This window comes from Saccopteryx leptura, chromosome 7 (genome assembly GCF_036850995.1).
Source record: "Saccopteryx leptura isolate mSacLep1 chromosome 7, mSacLep1_pri_phased_curated, whole genome shotgun sequence".
In the NCBI taxonomy this organism is placed as follows: Eukaryota; Metazoa; Chordata; class Mammalia; order Chiroptera; family Emballonuridae; genus Saccopteryx; species Saccopteryx leptura.
This window is the reverse complement of record NC_089509.1, coordinates 121307873-121335537: the sequence shown is the minus strand read 5'-3', so window position 1 is coordinate 121335537 and position 27665 is coordinate 121307873. Positions and strand designations below refer to the sequence as shown.

Sequence of the window (27665 nt, the reverse complement as noted above, 5' to 3'; positions counted from 1 at the left end):
TCACGCCACACCGGGGTCTCCTGCAGGGAGGCAGGAGGGGTAGAGAGCCACCTTCACCAGCTCTGGAAGCTGGACGGAAGAGGAAACCCCGGAGCTGCAGCAGGAACCTGCCCTCAGGATGTGAGTTGTCTGAAGTGACTGGATGTGAGATTTGTTACAGCACAGACATTCTCCAGAGACCAGGACTCGGGTTCAAGGGCCACCTTGCCTGGGGCCGGCAGGACCAATGCTTCCCGCATTCCCGTCTGGCTGTTTCCTTGCACCTAACCCTGAGGGCAGGTGGTTGGAAGGGGGAACCAAGTCACCCTGCCCCCCTGCCCCCTGCACTGTCCCACCAGGACCTCGGGCACAGCGGGCTGGCAGCAAGGGGACCGGCTGAGGTGTCAGCACCCCACCCCACCCCCTGCAGCCAGTGCTCAGCTCACCAGAGGGACATGAGGCTGGGCTGACCTCCGGTTGAAGAACGGGTGGCCGTGTTTTTCTACACCAAGTTTCCTGGCACTTTTTGCTTTTAGGACCACAGGCGGCCAACTTCACCTGCCTAGTGTGGGGGAGACGCCTTTGCCACAAATCCTCACCAAGACTCGTGGGACACGAGCTTAGGACACGTCCACTCTCATCCTGTCATGTACAACTAACCCAGGAAGGTCAAGACACAGAGACAACAGACGGTTTTCTGTTTAAACTGTTATTATTTGCCATGAAGAACTGCAGACTATACTAAGAATGGACAGCACTCTCTTCACTGAGCCTTTTCAAATCACTAAGACAAAGCTCCCTTTGGTCTAACTGTCACCCCCTCCACAGCAGGAGCGATAGCAAGCCCTCCTGGCCCAGCACGCCGGTGGCACGTCTCCGAGACTTGACAGAAGGAATGGAGACCACCCAGCCTTTCTGCTTCCCCAGAGAAAGGGAGAGACAGAAGGAAGAGCAAAGTAACTTATGTCAGCTGGGAAGTCCTCTGCTACCCGGTGGGCCCCTGCCCACTGTCCTCACACGTGCAGACGTGGAGGGAGGAGTGGGGCTCCACAAGGAAGGCCCCTGGGGAGAAGGCAGCCACCTCCCTGAGCTCCCAGGCCCGTCCGCATGTCCCACGGAGGCCGCTCTTCAGGACCCGGAGCCCGCATGGGAGCCGTGCACCCTGGGACCAGCGCCAGGGCTCAGGGCTGCAGGTGCTGCCATTAGTCAGTGCTGAGAAGGTCTGGAAATGTCTCCAAGTGATGCGATGAGTGATGAGCTTCCTGTCTTGCACCATAAACAGGGTTTCACCCTCTGGCCCCAAACCATCTGAAGCCTTGGTGACCAGGAGGGCAGTTCCACGGCCCCCTTAGCCTCTGCCCGCTAGGCCTGTGGTGCCCCCAGACCCCACATGGGCCTGAGATCACAGGCCAGGGCAGCTTCCCACCTGCCCGCCACTGACTGCCCACCCAGGGGAAGCCGGCACAAGAAGCCAGCAGCACATGGGTGTCTCAAAATGCCAGAACCAGGAGGCAGTGAGGACCGTGACCCCACTGCGGCTTTACCTGAGGGTGTCCTAGCGAGTCACACGCACGGTGGTGTCTCTGCATCGCCCCACGTCTCCCCGAGGCCGGGAGGTGCCAGCAGTCACTCCTTCCTATCTCCCACTGGGCAGCCTAGAGGAGCCACAGGCCCAGTCCCAGGGCCACGCCTCACTCGGCCACCAGTCTTCTTGGACTTGGGACAAGCCCAACAGAAATGCATGTCTGTCGATTAACTTCAAACAGGACTTTAATTCCAAAGCAAACCCAGAACCGAGGGTCTGGAGGAAGCGGGACGGAGGCGATGCGGTCACTCAGAGCCTGGCCACTGCGCTGCTCCCGCGGCCGCGGCTCCTGGTTCTCTCCCGTGGCCCTGAAGCATCTGGGCCGAGCAGTCCTGCTCCCGCAGCGAGGCCTTGAGCACAGTGCAGTCCCATCAAGGGCAGAGGCAACCGGGGCACAGGCAGCGGGCGGGGTGGATGAAACGCGTGGCACCGAGCGCCCGAGGCTGGGCTGGGCTGGGCTCTCATGGGCGCCCCCAGCAAGGGCTAACTGAGATGTCCCCTTGCTCTAAGATTTTCAAAGGGACAAGATCTCGAAGTCCTCATCTTCCGAGTCAAAGAATCTTTCCAGTCGCTCTACATCAGAAGAATCTAGAAGAAATAAGACAAACCCCATCAGACATGTGCATGGATTCCAGGATGTGGGAGGGAGACAGGTGCCTGTGTGCCAAGCTGGCCCTGCTCCTGTGCTTGATGGGCGAGGGTGCTCCGGCAGTTACAGTGGCCAAGTTACAGTGGGCGCAAGAGAACACCAAGACTGCCCAGTGGAGGGTGTGGCCTCTAGGCCTGAACCAGCCAGGGGCCTGAACCAGCCGGGGGCCTGAACCAGCCGGGGGCCTCGCCAGCCGGGAGGGGAGCCGGAAGGAGGGGCCAGAGGCTCTTTTACGAAGAGGAGGCAAAGCAGACACATCTTGTGCCAGAACCCAGAGGAATGTGACAGGGCTGAGGGTGAGGACCACCAGTCCCAAGGAATGTCGACCCTGCATCACCTGGGACTGATGGGGCATCTATCCCGAGTCTCAATGCGGGCACCCAACCCCACGTGGTCCTGTCAGGCAGAGGGCTTCATCGTCCTCTTCCTTCTCCTCAGTGACCTTCACAGAGACGGGACAGCGGGCTGCTCTGTCCTCAGTCGTTTTCAAAGACAGAGGACAATGGGCTCCATCGTCCCCAGTGATCTTCAGAGGGGGCCGCGGCTCCGTCCCTGGGCTCCATCGTCCCCAGTGATCTTCAGAGGGGGCCGCGGCTCCGTCCCTGTTGTCCTCATGACCTTCACTGCACAGCATACAGGCTCATCGTGGTGCTCACAGTGGTCTTCCCGGGCACGGACGGAGACGTGAACTGGACGAGCTCTCAGTTTCAGTGCCAAGACCCTGTTTTCGTGTGCTGCATGCTTGGTTCATGTGGAAGGAGTTGAGGGTCTGCTTGAAGGAGGCGGCGCCTGGGCCCAGAGGCACAGAGTGGTGGGAATGAAGACCACCTGCAGCTATTGTCAGCTAGACCGGGACGGGCTCCCACGGTGGACTATGTGCAGAGCACGCATCGTCACAGAACGCTGAGCATGTTCTGGGTCATGCTGAACCCGGGGAAGTCTGAGAAGCATACCCAGGTCCACACGTATGGGGCCAGGTGACCACACGTGGTAACCACATTGCACACACAAACCAAGTGACTGCTGACCACATCTGGGGTTCACACAAATCTTAAAGGTCAAAATCAAGTGGGAACAAGACCTACAGGGAAGCAAGGAGGGAAGAACAGAAGCTCCCTACAGACCACACCTGAGCACCAGGACAGGCAGGGACCACCTGCACCTGAGCTGTGGCCCTGCGGCCTAGGACTCACCTAAGGACAGGTTCAGGACGTCGGGGCAGGCCAGGTGGGAAGGCTGCTGCTCCACCAGCTCAAACATAGGCAGGGCGCCTCCGAGCAGCGACAGCTGTCAGCAAAAGAGCCGTGAGAGGCAGCCCCCGGGGTGCAGCCCCCCCTCAGACCACCACTGCGGGCAGGAGGACCCCGACGAGAGCGGAGGCGGCCTCCACACTGAGGGCTCTTCATCTTGGGCTGAGATGGGAACCCCCTGTCCCAGCACCCTGTCAGCACAAGGCTGAGAAGTTAGAGACCCCATTCTCAGGCTCCTGAGCAGGTCAGCCCCCACACCCTCGAATCATGACCAGGACGATGCCAGAAGCAGAGATCACACTGGTGCAGGGGCGCTGGTGGAGGAACGGGGGGAGGTGGGTGCCAAACTGGAGACCCCGTCCATGCAGACAGACTGCTACCAACCTTTTTTATCTGCTGGCACCAGTCATTAAAGTCGTCCTCCGTCTTACAGAAAAACCCCTGAAATGAATACGTGGTAAGCAACAGCAAGCACCAGGCTGCACTTGGCACTGCAGGCATGGCCTGAAGGGGTCTCCATTCCCAGGACCACTGCAGAGACCCAGGGCACCTGCTACTGTCCTCACTGCTCCAGCCTTCGCCCCTCTCCACTGGCTCCATCCATAGCTGGAGCCTCTGCCTTCTGCTCTCTGCCCTGACTGCCTCGGGTCATGGCGGTTGTGCGTATTTTTTTAAATTTATTTATTCATTTTTTAGAGAGGAGAGGGAGAGACAGAGAGAGAGAAGGGGGGAGGAGCTGGAAGCATCAACTCCCATATGTGCCTTGACCAAGCAAGCCCAGAGTTTCGAACCGGCGACCTCAGCATTTCCAGGTCAACGCTTTATCCACTGCGCCACCACAGGTCAGGCGGTTGTGCGTATTTTTAAGGCACGGAAATGAGGCAGCATAATTAGACATCAGGACACACAGGTCTCCTCCCCCTATGCCCCTGGGGCCAGGTTGGAGGGTTTGAGACTCAGCCTTGACCAGCCTCCCTCAAGCAGCTCAGCAGCAAATGCTATCAGGACCCAGGTACCCGCAAGCTCCTGCAGTCACAGGGGTGGTGGGCTGGAATGGGCGACGCACCACAGCGATGGACGGGTCGAGCTCCCCGATACTCATCCTGCTCGGGGGGTGCTGGCAGTGGAAGCTCTCGTCCGGAATAGAGCAGCTGTCAGTAAACTCCACTGCTGGCTGCGTCGTATGGGGGTCCAGGTAGATGAGCTCCTCACCTGAACAAGACGACACAAGTCAGCAGAAAAGGAGCAGGCGGGTCCTGTTTCTGACCTGCCACACTGCAACCCAGCCCACTGGACGGGCCAGGTAGGGAGACACTGGGCAGGAGACGGGTGGGGACAGGCAGGCACTCGGGAGGCACCACTGCCCAGGTGGGGACAGGCAGCTATGCCACGGGTGGCCCTGGGCCAAGCCATCTCTAGGTGTGTGGGGGGTGCTGTGCTGGGAAGGTGCCCTGAAGAGGACTCCCTCCTTTGCCTTCCAGCTGACTGGAGCATCGCTGGGACCCAGCACTCACCCACATAGCCGATGAAGTAGTGGGCACTGTTGGGCTTCCCTCCAATCACTCCCAGGGACTGAGGCATCATGAAACAGCCCTGCAGGAGGAAGGGAGAGGGGGCTGCTGAGTGCATGCAAGCAGGAGGCCTACACCTCTGAATCGAGCCCCCGAGGGCTCACTCAGGGAGGAGGATGAGTCATGTGGCGTGAGCTCAGCCCTGCAGGAGGAAGGGAGAGGGGGCTGCTGAGTGCATGCAAGCAGGAGGCCTACACCTCTGAATCGAGCCCCCGAGGGCTCACTCAGGGAGGAGGATGAGAGTCCTGTGGCGTGGGCTCAGGAACTCTGCAGGAGGAAGGGAGAGGGGGCTGCTGAGTGCATGCAAGCAGGAGGCCTACACCTCTGAATCGAGCCCCCGAGGGCTCACTCAGGGAGGAGGATGAGAGTCCTGTGGCGTGGGCTCAGGAGCTCTGCAGGAGGCAGGCCGAGGAAGGTGATGTGAGAGCCCTGGGAGGGAGGCAGGGAAGTGTGGCGAGGGGCCTGCACACTGAGGCCAGGGGCTGGTTTGACTCCACAAGGCACAAGAAGTGGAGACAGGAGACCAGTGGGACCATCAAGTCAGGAGGAGTGAGCCAGGACAAGAGCACAGGGGCCAGCAGAGGGGGCAGCCAGGATGGCCCAGTGGAGACTGTCCACAGGGCAGTCGGAGAAATGGAGGACCAAGATGGTGACATGGAAAGGTCTTAATACTAAACGGTGTTGGTGGAAAGCCAGAGCACCGAGTGACATTCCATTCCCCTCCTGGGGAGGTGAAGGTCAAGACCAAGCACACATGACTGAAGGCAGCTGCGTCCAGGGAAGGCCTCAAGGACGCGATGCTTGGCCCTGCTGGAGCTTTCTGCAGGTCAGGAATCAGACAGCAGGTAGTGTGGTGTTATGTCTCAGAAAGGGCAAGAGAAATCTAATCAGTTTTGCAAAACTAAAATTATACACTGTATTCTGCTTGTTAGTTTTCATGCATGATGTCATGTTTCTCCTTAATAAATTGGATAGCTGATCTCTCCAAGACACCTCAATCCTAGAGATTGGGGTCCTCCACTTGAGTATTGTCGCTGCCTCATTCCTTTGCAGCTCCTTTTCATGAAACCCTGAATACCAACAACAAATGGTGCCCGAACAAGGACCGTGAGGAAGAAATAAGTCTGAGACTGCTTGGTTTTCAGCACGAGGGAACCAGAGGGATTCGTGGGGACGGGTAAGTCAGTGGAGCAATGGGAATTCCCCATCAAGTGACTCTGAAGCCTATGCCTATTTCCTATTCACAGTTGCTTAAGATGTTGTTACATAGTTCCGAAGTCAAAGTTAAGAAAGCAAGTTTAGAGGAACTATGGTATTTAGTTAGAAGGCATTGGTATTGGTTTACCCCCACAGGAAAAAATTTACTTAATTTACGACAGTGGACATTAGGAATGAAGTCTCACCAGAGAGCTCATCAGAGTGGAGAACTCATTCCTTTAAAAGGCTGGTCCGATGGCAGGGGGTTATCAGAACTTACTTAGTTTGCCGCTCAGCTGGAATTGGGGTGGAGGAGAGGTCTCGGCATGGTCAACCTGAACTGCCAGTTGCAGCAGCTATAGAATTTGAGAATGGACAGGAGACTTCAGGTATAAGGAAAGTTACAGCTTTTCCTGTTATGGTCTGATTTTCTTTAATGTTTTAGATACAATCCTCTGAACTATCATTTTGTTTCTTTCTTATTTTTTGCCTGGAAGTTTAGACAGGGGACTCCTGATGGATCCAATTACAAAATCTGTCAGCGGCCGTTTTTTTCTCAGATTTTGATTGGTCCCATCCATCCTTAGTCTCTGTCAGAAGATGCCGAGACCAGGCAGGCATCTGTCTAGTCTGACTGTGCTCTGAAATCCCGGGTTTCTCTAAGATTCTAGTTTCTGTTTAGTTTTTGTTTGATGTTGTTTAAAATGTGATTTTTAAGGCCTGAATTAAGTTCAAAAATTGGAAATGCTGGCTCTTATATAAGGAGCACTCATTTAAATTTAAACTGAATGGAATGTGGATCCTTAAAACTTTCTAATGTGGTTAGTGCATTGTAAGGTGTATTCGAAGTTAGAAGTCAGTCATTCAAGTATTAGGATTAATCAGTTGTTACACTTGTGTTTCTGTGCTGTAAACTGTCTTGTTTGTGTGTAAAGATGTGCTCAGGTCTGTGAAACAAAGGAATTGAGCAAAATTAAGCAGGGCCCTAATATGTCATTTCAAGAATTTGTCTCAAGCTGCTTCAGGCAGTTGGCTGCTTGTCAGGCCACATCCTGCAAAGGAGTGACTTTTTGAATTAGTCTAAACTTTCTGACGTGGAGGTTCGACATAGTACTAACTCTTTCAAAACTGACCAAGATAATTGGCCTCCGCCTCCTCCTTCTGTTGTTGGGAGATGTTAGCTTGGACTGTTCTTTCAAGAGCGGAATATTTACAATTTATGACTTGGTGGGAGGATCAGGCTTGTATTCAAGCTAATCGGAATGCTAACGCTAACCCTCCTGTTAATATTATTGGACAGGGACAGTTTGCTGATTTACAACAGCAATGTGGGCAAAATAGGGGGCGAGGATTTGCTCTTATTTCCACAGATATAGGAGACCAGTGGATACCTTCCAGAAGATTGAAGCCTCGGCATGAGTTGAAAGAGATCTGATATCTTTGAGCCGCCAGAAGAGGAAATGACTAAGCCTAGAGCCAAAGGTTATCAGAGAAATGAAGATGAAGACAACCCCAACACAAAAAGCTGAACCCCCTACTTGGGGGCAACTGAGAAAACTTACCCAGAAGGCAGATACTGTTTAATTGGAACTAAGACTCCAGAAATATCCTTAACTCTGTTTTTGGCAATATTGGTTGTTGTGTCTGTAACAGTAAGCGGAACTAACTATTCTTAATGGGCTTATATTCCTAATCTTCCTTTAAATAGACTTTTTAATTGAAAAAACACCCCCCTTTTCTGTTTATGTTAATAATTCTGTTTGGCTTCCAGGACCATTTGACAGCCATGGACCCTTAAGGCCTGAAGAAGGACTGGTTACATCAAATTATACTGTGGGCTCAGATAGATTACTCGTTTGTATAGGTGCAGGACATCATTGCTTAAAGATAAGATCACAGGGTTGGTTATCTACTATACAAAATGGGTCACATCACCTTATTCTATATATATTACAAGGGTGGACCTTTCAGACTTGTGTATGTCTACCTTATATGTTCATGATTGGTCCTGTGTTCTGGAATGAATCAATTAATCTCATTACCTGTGTGAATTGTCCTTTTTATTTTTTTTATTTTTATTTTTTTATTTTTATTTTTTTATTTATTTATTCATATTTTAGAGAGGAGAGGGAGAGACAGAGAGGAGAGACAGAGAGAGAGAAGGGAGGGAGGAGCTGGAAGCATCAACTCCCATATGTGCCTTGACCAGGCAAGCCCAGGGTTTCGAACTGGCAACCTCAGCATTTCCAGGGTCGATGCTTTATCCACTGTACCACCACAGGTCAGGCTGAATTGTCCTTTTTATACGTCTCAATTCCTCTATTAATTATAATTAATCTGCTGATTCTGTGTATACACTTAAAGCCAGAACAGGAATCTGGATCCCTGTTCAGATGCATAGACAAACAATTGCAATAAGATATATATGACACTTTTAGAGAAAAATTGAAATTGCCTTCTAGTACACCTTTATTAAGTAATATTGCTGACAGATTATCTGAACTAAACCCTGTTAAACATTTACAACTATTAGGAGCTTCTACAATAAGCACATTGTCATTGCTGTTTTATGTTTTTGTATTTGCTTAGTCTGGAGAAAGAGCAGAAGCGACTTGTGTTGTTCTGGAGGACGAGCCCCCTTGTACAGCATAATGTTGCAGAATGAGTTAGAGAAAAGGGGGGAGATGTTGGAGGAAAGCCAAAGCACTGAGTGACTTTCCATTCCCACCCTGAGGAAGTGAAGGTCGAGACCAAGCACACATGACTGAAGGCAGTCGCGTCCAGGGAAGGCCTCAAGGACGCGATGTTTGGCCCTGCTGGAGCTTTCTGCAGGTCAGGAATCAGACAGCAGATGATGTGGTGTTATGTCTCAATCTAATCAGTTTTGCAAAACTAAGTAATAAAATTATACACTGTATTCAGCTTGTTAAGTTTCTCATGCATGATGTCATGTTTCTGCTTAATAAATTGGATAACTGATCTCTCCAAGGCACCTCAATCCTAGAGACTGGGGTCTTCCACTTGAGTACTGTTGCTGCCTCATTCTTTTGTGGCTCCTCTTCATGACACCTTGGATACTAACAACAAAACAGTATTTCAATCCCCCCACTGGTCAGCAAGAGGACCCAGCACAGACCCACCTTCAGCGTCTCCACGTAGGCCTCGTTGATGTCCGTGAGCCCCAGGCGCAGGGGGATGAGAAGCACCAGGGGTCTCCACAGTGACGGCCTGTTGGTGACCTCGGCTCCTGCAGGGAGTCCATTGCAGTGCCCTTGGGAGTCTGCAGGAAATGCAGTGGCCCCCACACATGGAAGGCTGCTCTTGCACACTCTTCCTGAAAAAGGGAGACGTGCTTTTATGGGCTAAAAAGAAGTAGGGACAAGTTCGCCCAAAAGAAACAGATATATAAACAGGGCACACAAAAACCAAGTGTCTGAAACACAACTCAGCCTTGGGAAATAAAGCTTCAGATGAACCCTGCCGCCCACAGAGAAAAAAGAACCAAACATTCTCTATGTGAGTTCAATTAAACATTTTTATTGCGAAATAAAGCATACACAAAAAATAGTGCAAGAACACACTGATGTGCCCCTCAAAAAGCCACCCTACAACAGGCATCACGGAGCAACCAGCCTGCCCAGGTGCAGAACTGACCAGGTCCCCAACCTCCTGTGACCCCACCCCCAGCAACACCACCAAGAAATAGCTTCTTCAAAATGTTTAGGCAACTGAGCGTCGGCCTGGCGTGCGGGGGACCCGGGTTCGATTCCCGGCCAGGGCACATAGGAGAAGCGCCCATTTGCTTCTCCACCCCCCCCCCTCCTTCCTCTCTGTCTCTCTCTTCCCCTCCCGCAGCCAAGGCTCCATTGGAGCAAAGATGGCCCGGGCGCTGGGGATGGCTCCTTGGCCTCTACCCCAGGTGCTAGAGTGGCTCTGGTCGCAGCAAAGCGACGCCCCCGGAGGGGCAGAGCATCGCCCCCTGGTGGGCAGAGCCTCGCCCCTGGTGGGCGTGACGGGTGGATCCCGGTCGGGCGCATGCAGGAGTCTGTCTGACTGTCTCTCCCCGTTTCCAGCTTCAGAAAAATACAAAAAAAAAACAAAACAAAAAAAAACAAAACAAAAAAACAAACGTTTAGGCAACTTATTTCTTTCCTCTTTCTTTCTTTCTTTTTTTAGTGAAAGAGACAGAGGAACAGGCAGAAACAAACAGACAGGAAAGAAGAAAGATGAGAAGCATCAACTTGTTGCGGCACTTTAATTGTTCATTGATTGCTTTCTCATATGTGCCTTGACCGGGGGGCTTCAGCTGAGCCAGTCACCCCTTGCTCAAGCCAGCAACCTTGGGGGTCACGTTCATAATCCCGTACTCAAACTGGTGAGCCTGCACTCAAGCCAGCGACCTCAGGGTTTTGAACCTGGGTCCTCAGCATCCCAGGCTGATGCTCTATCCACTGTGCCACCACCTGGTCAGGTCTCTCTCTCTCTTTTTATTAAGTGAGAAGAGGGGAGGCGGAGACAGATTGCTGCATGCACCCCAACCAGGATCCACCTGGCAAGCCCCCAAGGGGCCCTGCCCTGCCCATCTGAAGCATTGTTCTGTTGCTTGGCAACCAAGCTATTTTCAGCACCTGAGGCAGAGACCACAAGCCATCCTCAGCAACTGTGGCCAACTTGCTTGAATCACTCAAGCCATGGCTGTGGGGGGAAGGGGAGAGAGAGAAAGAGAGGGGGAGGGGGAGTAGTAGAGAAGCAGATGGTTGATTCTCCTGTGTGCCCTGACCAGGAATCAAACCTGGGACATTCAAATGCCGGGTTGAAGCTCTAACACTGAGCCAACCAGCCAGGGCCTTATTTGGATGCTTATAAAAGTTTCTCTTCATTTTTACAATTTGGAAATGTCACCAGGAACACGCATATTTTACATATTCTTGATTTTTAAAGTTTTGGGTTCTTTAGCTCTGAAGACTTAACTCTTCTTCCATCTATGGTTCCTTCTGTCACCCTGGCTTTCCTCCTGCTGTTTCAAACCACACAATCACTTCTATTTCTACTATCAGATTCTTCACCCCACACCTTTTCTGAATACACCTGTATTCAATCTGCATTCACCCATGTCACCTGTACTCACTGCCAGACAATTTTTTCCAATCTGCTGTCTCCTTAGACTCAGTGACTTCCTACCACCTACTAAGCTTACAAAGTGTGACTCCATCAGCAATAAATGGCTGATAGGCCTCTGCAGAATGCTAGGAACTGCAGAAACTGTGCTTTTTACTAAGAAGTGACAACCCCAGCTCCCTAGTCCTATGCAGACAGTAGCCCAGGGTGGGGCCCCACTGCCCAGCAAGCAGGGAAGCAACACCTCTAAGCCAACATACATTTGTGGTCCACTTGTGGCCATGCTCTATACCAGTGGTCCCCAACCTTTTTTGGGCCACGGACCGGTTTAACATCAGAAAATATTTTCACGAGCCGGCCTTTAGGGTGGGACAGATAAACATATCATGTGACGGAGACAAGCGTCAAGAGTGAGTCTTAGACGGATGTGACAGAGGGAATCTGGTCATTTTTAAAAAATAAAACATGTTCAGACTTAAATATAAATAAAACAGAAATAATGTAAGGTTTTTTAAAATTTATTTATTTTATTTATTTATTTTAGAGGAGAGAGAGAGAGAGAGAGAGAGAGAGAGAAGGGGGAAGGAGCAGGAAGCTTCAACTCCCATATGTGCCTTGACCGGGCAAGCCCAGGGTTTAAACTGGCAACCTCAGCATTCCAGGTCAATGCTTTACCCACTGCGCCACCACAGGTCAGGCAATGTAAGTTATTTATTCTTTCTCTGAGGACCAGTACCAGTCCGTGGCCCGGGGATTGGGGACCACTGCTCTATACCACCAGTCAGGTGTGCAAGACCTGCTTCTAAACATCAGTGTTGCCCTGCAAATCTGTATACTTGCAAATGATGTAGCACAAAGTGTTCTCCCTTTTGTAAAACTAGAGTCAGGCAACAATCTATATGTGGAACTTCAATAAAATTGGGGTTGAGGCTGCCTTGGTAAGTTCACTGGGAATTGGTGCTGCTGAGTAAAAATTTAATAAGGCCTTAAAGATAAAGAGAGCTCTGTTAGCCTGGGTGATTAACAGGACGTAAATTGCGAGCTCAAAACTTGTTCATGACAGGCTATCTGCCAAACAGCCCTCAGCCTGCTCTGGACTAAAACGTCAGTGTGCCCAATTCCTTCAGGTTTCCAGGGGATCCTCCCAAAAGAGACGGAAATCTATCCCTGCTTCAGGTCATGCCGCAGCCTGAGATGGCTGAGTTGGAAAGTTTTTCTTGCCTCCTTTGGCGGTACATTGTGCACATGAACACCTGTACAAATGCAGCTCAACCCAGCGTGCCTTAACAACGGCACAAAAGCCATGTGGGGCCCTAAGCAACCCAGCTGTGCAGAGAATCCAGGCCCTCCCTTTGGCCTGGTCCTCTCTGTAAGGAAACGTGGGTTCCTCTGGCCTCTGGTCGGGACCCAGCTGTTCTGCAGGACGCACAGTCCCCACCTCCAGGCGAGGCCCCTGTGAGCCCAGCGCCCGCTCCCCCAGTCCCTTCCGTCCCGACCCTGCTCCCTCGTCACTTACTGATCTCCTCCATCACCACCGTGTTGTCCATTGCTATGTGGACGGCCAGGGCGCTCCACGTGTCGAAGACAGCAAGCTTCCTATCAGAAAGGGGAGGACAGGCCAATCAGCTTTCACCATTCAGAGACAGCTCAGCCCTGCAGGACACCGAGAGAACAGCATTTCCCAAACGAGGAAAACCGAGGCTCAGAGACACCCGTGCCCAGGTGGAAATAAAGCTGAGGCTGGGGCCTGTTTCTTCCCCCTGAAGCCCAGTGCTCCTTCCATAACCCCCAGCTGCCCTTGGCAGAGAGGAAGTCCCTGCACAGGAGCCTCTCGGTGGCATGTCCTAGTCTAACGGGCACTCCTAAGTGGGAAACAACACAAGCTAGGTCGGTACCGCAGGCTTCACCAACCTGAGGTGGGCCCTGGCCCCTCACTTCCCCAGCACCTTCCTTCTGCTCCCCTCTTCCCCCCAGACACGCAGAGCTGAGGTTCCAGCTATCAACGACAGGAGGAGCAGTGGCCACAGCCCTCAGTGCTAGAAGAGGGGCAGACTCTGCCCCCAGAAGCCTAATGGGGGAGAGGCATGTGAGCTACTCTCGGGTGCAGTGGAGAGAGGCTCCCACGCGAGGGAGGACCTGCTGCATCTGGGGACAGGGGTGGGAGGCACCAGGGTGGCACACAGAGCCCCTCTGGGGGCAAGGCCAGACGGGGTGCCAGGACAGCCCTCGCAGGACTGCCTCCCTCCCGTGCTGAGAACGCACTGACCCGCCAGGGACAAAGCCCCGACAGACATTCCAGGGGGAGGCAGGCAAGAAAGAAGAAACCCCGTAAGGTTCAGCGCCTCAGAGAACAAAGCAGGGGCAGCAGAGGTGCGACCAGAGTGGCACTGGAAGGCCCGGATGCAAAGCACAGCACACGCACAGGGCCTGAGGGGGTGCGCCAGGGAGGGCGCAGGGCAGCCAGGCCCACACCCGTAGCTTCTGAGCAGTCCCCTGGGAAGCCGGGGATGTGCTGAGAAGAGGGATGGGGGGCCGACCTACACAGGTGAAGACGACTTCTGCTACTATATGAAGAGACTCCAGGGCGGCAGAAAGGAGGAGGACCAACGAGGAGGTGGGAGACGGCCGGGGACCAGGGCGAGCACAGAGAGGCGAAGCACCCCAGTCAGGACAGACTGGGCGGGTGTGTTGAGAAAGAAGAGCCCAGCATGATCCCTGTGTGCGGCCTGAGAGCCAGGAAGGAAGCTGCCTTCCATGCAGAAGAAACAGTCTGGTAGGGTCAGTTTTGGGTTCTGGCTATTGGGTCAACATGCCAATGTTGATGAGTGAGCATCTTGACATGACCAGTCAGCACTAGGGATGTGACTCTGGGAGCTGGGAGCAGAAAGCAGCTAGAGCTGGGTGTGGACAGTGCAAACAGAAGCAGCCGCAGGACCAAGACAAGACCCAAAGTGCTCGCGGGCGGGGAGGAGGGTCAGCAACAGAGGCTGAGCCGACCGGAAGGACAGAAGGACCAGACGGCATGGCCCTGTGGCCCAGGTTTCCAGAAATAGTAAGTGCCTGTGCCAAGGGGTGCTTACTGGATGGCCACGTTGGGGCAAAACCTCGGCCTTCAAACATGAAAGGGCTGATGGTGACCTTGATGGGGCTGCTTCAAGGCAGCAGTGGGAAGGGAGGTATCAGTGAGCAGCGCAAGACAGGAAGAGCTCACACAGACCACACAGGCTGACCACACTGGTCGATCATGCACGTGGACGATGCTTCCAAGGCATGCATCACTGGGCCCAGGACCCTACAGGGAATGTACAGGGGCTGAGTAATTGAGGGAGCTGGGTAAGGAGACAGTGGCAGGCTTGGGGGCCAGCTGGACATGGACATGTACACAAAGGAAGTGTCCTGGAGGAACCCAAGGAACCTGACAAGGACAGCTGGGTGGATACAACAGCTGTCCACTACGAGGAGGGAAGAGAAGGGCAGTTCCAGGAAGGCCGTGTGGGGCCCTGTGGGAGCCTCCATGGGGCAGAGGGCAGGCAGGTAGACAACAAGGGAGGCAGAGGCGAGGACAAGGCTGGAGACAGAGGCTTCAAGGAAAGGGAAGCCAGGCAGAAGAGAAGCAGAGCCCACAGTGGCTGCACAGAGGGCTGCCTCTCCACCAAAGTGCTGCCATTCCCAACCAGTTTCAAGCTCCCCAACCATCAGACCGCCATGGCAGACGGGTCCACCCACAGACACAGAACAAAAGCCCGAGCAAAGGGCACAACCTGGATCATGGTATTCATTCTATTAATACTAGAAAACTAAATTTCCGATTCACAAGAAGTGAGGACCACCTGAGGACACTGCTGAAGGCCCTGAAGAGTCAGAGAAGCTTCTGTCCTTCAGCAGCAGCCCCAGGAGTCTGCACGCCCCGGGCACGTCTAGGCACACACTCCCCAAAGAAATGGCAGGGGCAGAGCTCGTACATACTTGAGAACCTGGGCGACCGTGTTGGGCCCGTACCACTGGCCAATGGACTTGCCCTCGCCAACTCCCATTTGTGCTGCAGGAAACAGACCTGATTAGTGACACGTGTGTCCTGACCCCAACCCCCAACCCCCCTCCCCCTGCCTCTTAGAAGAGGCTGGTCCTGGTGGCATGTGGCATGATGAACACTGAAAGGAAGCCTGGAGGGGCAGGCCCAAACCTGCCTCCAGCATGAACTGATGGGCACCAGGGCACTTTCTCCAAAACGGACAAATGCCGCCTCCAGGTGTGTCTTTCATTAAGGGCCAAGATTCCAGTCCTTCAATGAGAAGCAGGGTCAGGAAATAAATGACTCTGAATTCAGAGCTGTATTTTACTTCCTTCTACAACTGAGAAGATGATGCTCAAAAGTTGGACTTGCTTAAAACAAAAGAGCATTCCGACTCCCTGACCAAGTCCGATTTTCACAGGTGCTGTGACATTTTCATAGAGCAGCCTGGTCCACCCCCAGCAGCCCACAGTGGTGACAGGCCTCACGATACACACAACATAATCCAGCAAAGCTCTCAGGAACGCCACGACTTGCTGCCCCTCTAAACAGCCAAGAGGTGGGCACCCTGTCCCCGCCCACCTATCTGGTGGATGGAGTAGTAACTGTCCTTCCTGTCGATGAATGCATTGAGGACGTGGAAGTAGCTCTCTGGCTGCCTCTTTCGCTGTGTCCACCTCCAATCTAGAGGAGACAGGTGCAGAAGTGCAGTTTTATCAAATGTGAGAAAGACACCATTGCATTATGAAACACACAAGACACAGACGGCATCCAAACTGCTCTGAAGCCTGCTCAAGTTAAAAGCCAAATTCCCTAGGATTCCAAAGACGCCGACCCATCAATACAAATCCATATAGAAAGCAAACAATAATTTCAGGGGTTTAAAGAGAACTTCTGAAAGACAAACATTTATCAGCATTCTTTAAAGTCACTTTTTAAAAATCAGTGAAAACCAGTGGTCATTACTAAAAAAAACCCTGAATTTTATCTGTTTTACAGAATCTCAGCCACAGTTCTTGCTTCCCGAGAATGTCACTCTTCCCGGCACGACTCACCTCGGCCCAAGTGTCGGCACAGCAGGGCCTGGGCAAAGATCATCTGTCCGCAGCGAAGCATGCAGCCCCAGCCCGTGTCCGAGGTGGGGCCAGTCCCCCCTGTTGTGTGGGGAAGAGAGAGCAGACTCGCGGTCAGGAGGCAGCCACCAGAGCACGCTGGTCACTCTATGCTGCAGGCATCAGCGCCATCTCGGCAACACGCACGACCTAGAACCTGGTGATGCCAGGGATCCATGCTGGGAAGTGAAATGTCCTCTAACAAACCCTCTCAAACGGGCAAAATATGTGAAGAGGTCACAGAGAAGCAGGACTATCTGGACCGCACCCGGAGATGCTGTCCCTGTGAGTCGTCAGCACACAGACAGGAGAACAGGAAGGGGTCAGTGCTGGGAGGGGGCGGGCCTCAGCGTGCCCTCCACCTGTCCACACCCTGTCCACTCGCCAGCACGCAGTCTCAGACTCTGACCCTGGGTACATGGTAGCACGTGTAAGGTGAGATAGGCCTGGACATACAGGAAATGTCCCGACGTCCCAACCATCAGCAAGACTCAGGCTTGCTGGCAGTAAAGAAGCAGAGGCAGGGTCCAGACCACATGGGCTACAGCCTCACTTCCCAGGCATGCAGGGACAAAGCCCACCTCTTGGGGCAGGAGTGGGATCAGAGAAGGCACCAGCATGGTACCTGTCAGCCCCCCCCCCCCATACCAACAAGCCATGTCCAAGGGGCTAAGGGAGGAAACACCATTCTGGCCTTCAGAACTGGGAAAGCCTACCTCCTCCTCAACAACTGTGTCAAACAACACAAGGCTCCTCTCTAGCCTGTCCTCCTTCCCTGTGCTCAGACATCTGACCTGTAGGACAGCACTGTCCCTCCTATCTCCACACAACACGCTTCAACTAGTGGGTGGGCGACTCACTCCCTGCACCCAGAGCTGAGCAGACCAGCCTCAGAGTAGGTGTGCAACCAGAAGACAGCGCACCTGAAAAATCACGTTCTCCATTATTAACCTGGTCTCACGTCCCTAAATGTCAGGGTCCTGAACATGAAGCATGTGGCGATGTTACGCCCACTCACTCTGGAGAACAGAAGAAACCACCACGTCTTGGAGAGGAACTGAATCAGGACCAGGCACTGAGGTGTAGCCTCCTGGCCCTGAACCCCTGGTCTCAGGTTGTCTGACTGGCAAGGCCAGGCCAAGCTGGTGCTGCCCTTCAGCGCTCCCACAATAAGAGCAGAACATAACAGAGAAATGATGGACAGAGCAACAGCCTCCAGCCACCGTGGACCTACAACCCTGACCCAGGACAACACTCAGACCTATAATCCAATTACAGCCTCTGAAACAACTCGCTGCTTCACAGTCCACTGTCCTACACTTTCACTGATTGTAGGCCCAGTAATAAAGGGGGGCTGGAGGTTGGAAAGCCACTGCCTTCAGAAGCCCTGGGGTTGGAATCCAGCTCTGCCACAACTCAGGGGAGACACCTGCTTCCCTCTGAGGGGCTGCCCTGAGGACGAACGTGGAGTGACCAGCAGTGGGCACGTCCAAGCCTTCCTACTCATCAGTCTGTCTCCTCCTAAATGTGCACACTTCATCACACAATATAACAACAGTACTTACCAATGGCTGGGAAGTTCTTCCTGTACGTAAACCACAGTCTGGACGCCACATCGGATAAGATTTCGTCCTTTTCTGGAGAACGTTTGAGGAGAAAAAAACAGGCACACAGCTGTAAGTGTCAGGTCGCACGTTACAGGAGGCTAGCAGACAACCGTTATCACCACACACAGCTGGAGACGAGCACTAAGAGCACAGTGGCTCCCAGGCGGCTGATACCTGTGCAAACGCTGTATTTTCTACCCAGTATCCAAACAGGCTCCGAGGTCTCTGGGAAATCTTCAAACTCAGCAAATCGGAGAGTGTCATAGGTCAGGGTAGCTATTGAAACGAAAGGCATATACTGATCAAATTTTTATAACTTCATAAAATGGTATTAAATTATCACATTTCCATATAAAAAACCCATGTGTCTCACAGCCACCCAGCAATCACCACTACTGATGGAACAAACAAATGTGTCTAGGCAGTGGCTCTCTAATGTGTGGGGATCTGTGGGGACAAGGTGTGGGACCTGCCACCTGCTTCCTGAGCCTTTAAGAGTCAAAGCCCGAGGCAGTCGGCGACGTGTGCAAGGGACTCGGAGCCGGGCGCGCACCCCCCACCCTGCGACGAGTAGGAGGGCAAAAAAAAAAAGAGTCCAAGCCCGAGTCAGTACCCATAGAAAAGAGGGTGAGAGGCCAACTGTGGGCCAGGGGAGAAAAAGTAAAAACAAAACAAAAACAAAAACAAAGCCATTGGATTTAAACACGTTTTAAACTTACAATGTTTAAAACCTGACAGATAAAAGTATTGATACAATGGAGCCACACCCTTATCTTTGTGTGCACGGGAGGCAAGGCTGACAGGAGTGAGTTTCCACAGCCACCCCCGGCTCCCCAGACGGCAGCTGGGAGCACATCCTCAGAAGCCATGCTGAAAGCAGAGGCTTCAGGGGCAGGAAGCCGGGAGCCCAACAACGGGGGATTCCAACCCACTGCAGATTCCTCAGGGGCAGGGCACGAACCCCTGGGTAGGAGCCCAGGAATCAGAAAGGGAGAGAAAAGTCCCCTGAAGCCCTAGTGCCAAAAGGCCTGGAGATCAAGGCCTGCTTTCACTTCAACGATGCTACCAGATGGGCACAGACACCAGCTTCTGCTGGCAACGCCCCACTTCCTAAGGAAGATACTGTGTGCAGAGCATGAGGTCTGTCCACTGACTAACAAGACCAGAACTCCATCTTACTCTGTGTTGCTTTCATAAGAAATGAGACAGGGCCCTGGCTGGTTGGCTCAGTGGTAGAGCGTCAGCCCAGCGTGCAGGAGTCCCGGGTTCGATTCCCGGTCAGGGCACACAGGAGAAGCGCCCATCTGCTTCTGCACCCCTCCCCCTCTCCTTCCTCTCTGTCTCTCTCTTCCCCTCCTGCAGTCAAGGCTCCACTGGAGCAAAGTTGCCCGGGCGCTGAGGATGGCTCTGTGGCATCTGACTCAGAAGCTAGAATGGCTCTGGTCGCAACAGAGCAACACCCCAGATGGGCCGAGCATCGCCCCCTGGTGGGCATGCCGGGTGGATCCCGGTCGGGCGCATGAGGGAGTCTTGTCTGCCGGCCTCTCCACTTCTAACTTCGGAAAGATACCAAAAAAATAAAAAGACTACAAAAATATCGTGTAAGAAATGATCTGCAGCCTCATACCCAGCAACAAATGTCTTCCCAGCGGTTTTTCTGCACAGACGAGGCCACAGGACACCAGGAGTTTCTTCATTGTACTCTTCTCAATGAGACGGTCAGTAGTCAGTCCTCAGGGTCACCACCCCACCTGTGTCTTGTGTCTCACCAGTTCTGCAGCACATGCACCTGCTTCCCACCACCACCCTGTCGGTCCTTCTGTGCTGTGCACACCGCAGGGGGTCAGGGGCAGAGTGCTGGATCTGACGCCTGATGGCCAAGCACCCACAGGTTGCAGGTTCTTGGGGCGCTGACGTAACCTCTCTGGGTGGAAATTCCCTCACTCATAAAACAGGGAAAATAACAAGATGCCCTCACTGCACAGGCATGAAGTGTCCGAGGACCCTCTCCAGGAGGTGCTTAGGAGGCCGAGAGAAGGGCTCCAAGGTCAGCAGCATCAACAGGGACAAGGACTGTGTGCTCGAGGGCAAGCATTTCACTACATCAGAGCCTGAACCAATGCACAGGTAAGTCCCCAAAACAGAGCCAGAAAAGCCGCATGCTGGACCATGAGACCCGCAGCCACACAAGGCCGGCGTGTGTGGCCGTCAGGAGCCCAGACCCAGCTCTGCCTCTCCAGGGTCCCAGGAATCCTGTGCCCCCAGAGCAAGCCGTGCTGCCCAGAGGGTCCTGGCGTAACAGCAGATGCTGGAGCCTCACTCCTCTCTCATGTCTCCTGTGTCCATGTGTCTACATTCAATGTCAACCAAGGTGTTCAGTGAGGGGAATGCAAACATAACATCAAGTTTATTTGCCCTTTTTTTTTTTTACATAAGATTAGTTATTGTTGTACATGATTACGAAAACTCAGTTGGAATGAATGAAAAGTCCATCCTCTCAAGGAAGTGAAAAGACCACACATCTCTGCTGTCCCTGAAGTCCCTCCATATCTTCAGCACTCACTGTCATCTGTGACCTCCAGGCCTTCACCAGTATGTAGACTCAAAGCCACAGTTTACTCTCAAGGAAGAAGCGTGCTAATGACACCTGTGGGATTTCCATCAACAGTAATTCTCATCCTGCTGGAGTGGAACACTGCTGATGTTTGAGGCCTCCCAGGGCAGCAGCTGTGGACTGAAGACACACACTTCTAGAACGCTGGAGAGCTCTGAGCGCTCTGAGAGAGAGCAGCTCCTCTGTGACGGTGGCACATGTCAAAAAATCACGACACTCTCGATAAGTGTGCAGTGTCACTCCTCAGATACCTAGCTTCCAATTTGAAAAAAATGATGACAAGGAAGGGAAAGGGCTGGCTCAGTGGTAAAGCACAGGCCCAGCATGTGGATGTCCTGGGTTCAATTCCCAGGCAAGGCACACAGAAGTGCCCATCTGCTTCTCCTCCCCTCCCCCTTCTCTTTCTTCCCTCCCACAGCCATGGCTTGACTGGTTCGAGCACATTGGCCCCAAGCGCTGAGGATGGCTCCATGGAGCCTCCGCCTCAGGTGCTAAAAATAGCTCAGTTGCTAGCAAGGGCCCAGATGGGGTGCGTGCAGGAGTCTATCTCCCCTCCTCTCACTTGGAAAAGAAGGGAAAGGCTCCTTCTAAAGGGGAGGCAGTGGTGACAAGGCTTAGAGCAGCTTTGAAGTTTAGGAGTTTCCTCATTGCAGCAGCAAAACACAAAGCAAGCATATTTCTTAGGTTTATGAGCAAACTTTATAGGCTACGAAGCTGGCTTCAGAGGAAAGGTAGTGAGAGGTGTTCTATTAGGTTAAAAGACACCCCTAAATTTCCTACCCTAAGAAAATTATGGGTTGTGCAGCCTCAGATTCTTTATTGTATGAGCCAAATGCAAAGAGACGAGACTCCTGCAGGGAGTCAACTACCAGGAGGCAACCCCAGCGCTTGTCAGCAAACAGGAGCACACAGCAACAGCACACATGCCTACAGGGTCCCTAAGGAGGCTCCCATCCCCGTACCCCCATCTCTTGCTTCACTGCCTGTCCTGTCTATGCAAACATCCAGGCCTCTGATCCCTCTCACCCAGATGAACTTGTGTCACATCTGCCCCCAGAATAGGGCATTAACGTGTCCCTCTCATGATGGGAACCATCATCGCCTCTGTGCCCTGGAGGACACCACGTGCAGAAGGCATCTATTGTCACACCTGCTGAAAAAACTCCCCCAGTGCAGAGCCAGACGCCCAGGCCATCCTAATCAGTCCCGTGACCCCAAGTCAGTGGCTTTCCTGTGCCTCAGTTTTCTCACTGGTAAAATGGGAACAGTTGTGCTTTCCTCAAGGCTTGTGTGAGGAAAAACAAGTTAATAAATGTGAAAGCTTCCCTGGCCGATTGCTCGGTTGGTTAGAGCATAGTCCCCATATGCGAAGGTTGTGGGTTTGCTCCCTGGTCAGGGTATGACAGGAACAGATCGATGTTTCTGTCTTGCTCTTTCTAAAGTCAATCAATAAATTAAAATAAATAAAAAAGCTGTGACCTGTGTTGGGCCACAGTAAGCACGTCTCTACATGGATGCTCTGGGACTTCCTGAGATGGGTGAGATACACCTCACACAATGCACAGCAGAAACGTGAATTACTTCAGTCCCACCGAATCCAGGGTAACACACGCCCTCACACAGACAGGACTGCGAGAGCAGAAGCCAGCCGTCTGCCGCTGCACAGGCTCACCCAATGCCTGCAAGCTTTCTCCGTGGAACACTCGCACGAAATGCCCCAGACCTACAGCAATTCCCACCAGAGAAGCAGGTGAAGCACCTCTCGTCCCTGAATGCAAAGTCCCGACTGGCATCGGTGGCTCTGTCCCACCTGCACTGGGGGCAGGACCCCTGCCTGACGCCTGACATGCCACAGGCCAGGCACGCTCACAACTCACTCTGCACGACAGAGGTGCCTGGACAAGACCCCCACTCCCAGACCTTCTGGATCTGACTTTCGAATGGAAAAAGGAGATTTTCTAAGTAATACTTCTAATGCTCAACCTCCTAATTTCTATGAAGATCTGTTTCTGGAGACAGAGCTCACTTGCTAGCTGTGTAACACATGACTTCTCTAAACCCCACTCCTATCTGTATCTTTTCAGGTCTCGTGTGGACTCTGCTCTCGGACCAGAGGCCTCCACCTGCGTCCCAGAGATGGCCCCTCATCTCAGTTCACAGCTGCATTATAATATCACCCTCTTCCCATGCAATGTCATTTTGTTTATGAAGCTGTCCCTTACCTCCTGAGTTAAAAGGACTTCCTGATCTCAACTTTAATTTGAAATAAGATGATACACAGAAGCAGCCAGATGGAGAGGCACCTTATGAAAAGGCTCTTTGAGAAGCACTTTCCCCATCTGAACACCTGAGGCCTGATTTTCCACATTTTCCCTGGGATATCCCTGATCATACCTGGAAGACGATGTGGAAAGCCCTTAAACAGAAATAGTAACTCCACTAGAAAAAAATTTCAATTTAATATTATTAACTTGATAGAAAAACTGAAAATTGTGTTAAAGTAATGTAACTAACTTGTCTGCACTTGGCACCAATCACACTTTCATTCAACCAGGGATAACCACAGAACACCATTAGATTTCTTCAAGAACTTACCACATGGATCATGTTTCAAGGATATTTCCCAAAAAAACTTCTGCATTCTGAAAAGTTATCCTTTAAAAATAAAATAAAAAGGAAGGGCCTCCCTTTCCTTTAGAAAATGCTTGTTTAAGAAAATGGGTTTGGCCCTGGCCGGTTGGCTCAGTGGTAGAGTATCGGCCTGGCGTGCGGGGGACCCGGGTTCGATTCCCGGCCAGGGCACATAGGAGAAGTGCCCATTTGCTTCTCCACCCCCCCCTCCTTCCTCTCTGTCTCTCTCTTCCCCTCCCGCAGCCAAGGCTCCATTGGAGCAAAGGTGGCCCGGGCGCTGGGGATGGCTCCTTGGCCTCTGCCCCAGGCGACAGAGCGACGCCCCAGAGGGGCAGAGCATCACCCCCTGGTGGGCAGAGTGTCGCCCCTGGTGGGCGTGCCGGGTGGATCCCGGTCGGGCGCATGCGGGAGTCTGTCTGACTGTCTCTCCCCATTTCCAGCTTCAGAAAAATACAAAAAAAGAAAGAAAAAAGAAAAAAAAAAGAAAATGGGTTTGCACCTGACCAGGCGGTGGTGCAGTGGCTAGAGCGTTGGACTGGGATGAGGAAGGACCCAGGTACGAGACCCCGAGGTCACCAGCTTGAGCACGGGCTCATCTGGTTTAAGCAAGGCTCACCAGCTTGAGTCCAAGGTCACTGGCTTGAGCAAGGGGTCACTCGGTCTGCTGTAGCCCCCCAGTCAAGGCACATATGAGAAATCAATCAATGAACAACTAAGGAACCGCAACAAAGAATTGATGTTTCTCATCTCTCTCCCTTCCTGTCTGTCCCTATCTGACCCTCTCTGACTCTCCCTGTCTCTGCCACAAAAGAAAAAAAGAGATAATGGGTTTGCAAGTAGTTATTTTCTTAAATTCAAAATATTTTATATGAAGATGCTGGTGGTTCAGTTCTGAATGAAAAGAAAAAGGGAAGGGAGGGAGGGAGGGGAAGAGAAGAGAAGGGAAGGGAAGGGAAGGGACAGGACAGAACTGGGAACTTGAGCAACACCAGGAAATTCGAAAGCTCTGCACCAACAAAGAGGTCAGAATGTCCACATTAACCCTCACTGCCCTGCCATGAGCAGCCCTTCTCATTCACTGACAACTTATACTAACAGACTGGGTACACAAACTCTACGACTGAAGTTCTAACAGTACACAAATGTGCAAGTTATTAATGCAAGTTCTGCTTCTTCAATTACCAACCATGTACGTGCTAGAAACACTGGGGCACTAGATATACAAGCATAAGACACCACTCAGTCTTCAAGGAACAGACAGTGGCCATTTAAGCATTGGGCCTGCCAGTTCCTTGAACCGGGAGCACATTTTGATGGATAGTGCTGGAGGCTCAGTGAAGAATACGGCCAGCCTGCTGTCTGCCTGGTGTTTTCTGGACCTCTGTGTGGCAGTAGCCGTGGGCCACACACCCCCCTTCCTAGCTCCTTCTCTTCCTTTCCACACTCAGACCTTCAGTGACCTCATCCAAAGTGGCCTTACACACACATGTACCTCTAGGACAGGGGTCGGGAACCTTTTTGGCTGAGGGAGCCATGAACGCCACATATTTTACAATGTAATTCCGTGAAAGCCATATAATTGCACGTGTAGGTTATGCATTATCCAATAAAAATTTGGTGTTGTCCCGGAGGACAGCTGTGATTGGCTCCAGCCACCCGCAACTATGAACATGAGCGGTAGGAAATGAATGGATTGTAATACATGAGAATGTTTTATATTTTAACGTTATTTTTTTAATTAAAGATTTGTCTGCGAGCCAGATGCAGCCATCAAAAGAGCCACATCTGGCTCGCGAGCCATAGGTTCCTGACCCCTGCTCTCGTAGACCAAGTCTACTCCCTCAGCTCCAGGCTCATGGACACAAGGCTCCTGGGATATCACAACATGAGTATCTGACAGGCACCTCATATCAACATGTACAGAACTGACTCCCAACAGATTCCCATGAGGCAGGATATCCCCAGGTGTTCCCCATCTAGTTTCTGAGCTCAGGCATATACTACTGCACCTGCACCTCTGTCACTCCTTCCTCTCCATCCCCACCCCCTCACCACTTCCCACCTGTATACAACCCTATCATCTCCACCTTCAACACAACCAGAATTCAGCCTCCTCTCCGGGCACCTGGCCCAGCTTACCGCAGCAGCCTCCTAACTGGCCTCCTGCTGCTGCCCTGCCCTTCTGCAGCACATTCTCAACAGACCAGCCAGAGTGCGTCTGTTAAACTTACCCCAGTCTCTTTACACCTCCTCTCAAACCTTCCAGAGGATCCCCGTCTCCTTCAGGATAAATATCTGGCCAAGTCCTCACCACAACCCAGCCACAGTTGGGTTCAAGTCTTCTCTCTGCTTCCCACCTGCGGAGCTTTGGCCACATGGTCTACCTGCTGCTCCTTGCCCGCCACCCACCTTCTGACCTGTTTCCGAGTCTTAGTCAAACTTCCTTCTGCAGTGAGACCCCCCCAGGCCACCCTGGCTCCAGCTCCAACCACCTTGCTTAGCCCGCATTACTCTTCCATGTGACCCATGCGGCTGGGGTCACGTCTGGAACATCAGGCAGAGCATGGTTCTCCGCGACTTTGTTCACTTCTCTAGCCCTGGGGTCTAGAACAATGCCCAACACAAACCTCCCATACAATAATAAATGTAGTTTATTGAGTGAATGACTATGAAAACAACCAGGAATCCCATAACACTTGGTCAGAGAAGGCAGACTTAGTAAGGACCACAGTAATCATGGGAGAGTGAATCATTTACTATCCCTAAAATGATGTAAGCATCAAGCCAGAAGAAAACACCCCACCACACCCTACAAATACGACATATTTTTATCAGCATCAACACAAGCCTTCAAATGCAAACACCTTTCCTACTTTGAAGCAGCCTTCAGGGTTCCATTAAAGTATCACACGGCTACTCCTAACGTTAACATAGCAATTTTCACATTAAAGGTAACATGTCGGACAATTAAACTGTTTTCCACATTAACCAAGTCTCTCATGTGAATGACTTTAGATGTCAAGCAGAAACAACTTCAAAGATAGAGCGCAAGTAATCAAGTAATCCTATTCCTTCCCCACCCCATGTCCCAGCAAACTGTACAAAAGTGTCTAATACATACTTTTTATTTCTTATATGAACTACACAAAAAAGTATGTGTGGTTAACAGGCTCTTTTGGAAGTCAGGGCTACTGTTTCCTCCAGCCACCACACATTTAAGTGAGCAAATCATGTAAATACTGGCAATTCGCCACAAATCATGTAAATACTGGCAATTCGCATCTACTTTGCAAGGAGATTTCAGTAAATCCATGATACAGCTACCAGGAAAAGGAAAACGAAGCAGAAACAATGTGACAGGTGGAATGAACCCCCATGAAAGTCTTCCTTGAAGGAGGCAGGTATCTGAAGTCAAAGCACCCCTTACAGAAATGAAAACATTGACATTTCTGTGGGATGAAGAAGAGTGTCTGGGTAAAAATGCTTTCAAGGCTACTGGAAAAAGATCCAAAATATCTTGCTAGCAAAATCTGAGGAGAAGCACGATGAGCTAGGCGGAAACCCCTATACATACCTGTATGTTCGCATGTGTACGTGCGTGTACACACATCCTCCCACCCCCACTTTGTAATTAGGACCTCAATAAACTAAGATAGGGTGGGATGACTTCACTTTTCTGTTTACAACTGCAGAAAAAAGAATCCATTGGTTCCTGAATTGAAAACTAAAACAAGGCGCGGGTACCGGGAGTGTCGGTCTGTTTCTCGCCTCCGGCCTATCCACAGAACTTCACAAAAGTTAACATTTATGCCTCGTAACTCCCCGCGGGCGGAGGCAGCGGCTTCCCACGACCCCCGTTTCAGGACCCGGCTCCGCCCGAGCGACCAGACGCGCCCGGCCCCTCGCTCCCGCCCGGGCGACGCGCTGCCCCTTCTCGTCCGAGCCGGCCTTGGGCCTGAAAGGCCGCTGCCCGGGCGCTGCGGGCGGACCGGGGACGCGCCGAGACCCGCAACACGGGGCTGTCAGATCCGAGCCGACCTCCCCGCCGACGCCGCCCCGCCCGCTCCGCCCTGGCCGCACCCTCCCAGCCGCAGCCCCGCGCTCAGCCCGCGCAGGGAAAGTCCCCAGCGACCAAGGAGCCCGGCGAGCACCGGCCGCGGGTCCCCGAAGCCCCGGCAGGCCCTTACCTGCGTCCATCTTCCCACTCGGGCCGCCGACTGAGCGCCGCGTCGCTCCGACGGGACCGCAGCGCGACGCGACGGGCCGCCGCCAGGGCCAATCCGAGGCGCGGGCGGGGCCGGAAGTGTGCGCGGAAGAGCGCCGACCGCCATCTTGACGTA

At 52.4% G+C, this 27665-nt stretch overlaps 1 protein-coding gene across 1 annotated transcript; it reads right to left on the bottom strand.

Moving 5' to 3' along the window:
- Positions 1-672: 672 nt before the first annotated feature.
- ATG4B (autophagy related 4B cysteine peptidase) lies at positions 673-27579 on the bottom strand. Its single transcript, XM_066345188.1, has 13 exons — positions 27513-27579; positions 18255-18356; positions 18039-18110; positions 16417-16515; positions 15944-16045; positions 15316-15388; positions 12866-12945; positions 9372-9565; positions 4978-5056; positions 4530-4675; positions 3848-3904; positions 3407-3500; positions 673-2152 (listed from the first exon to the last, which is right to left on the bottom strand). Exons 1-13 carry the CDS (start codon positions 27520-27522, stop codon positions 2079-2081), a joined length of 1182 nt encoding a protein of 393 aa, XP_066201285.1. The 5' UTR covers positions 27523-27579; the 3' UTR covers positions 673-2078.
- Positions 27580-27665: the final 86 nt, after the last annotated feature.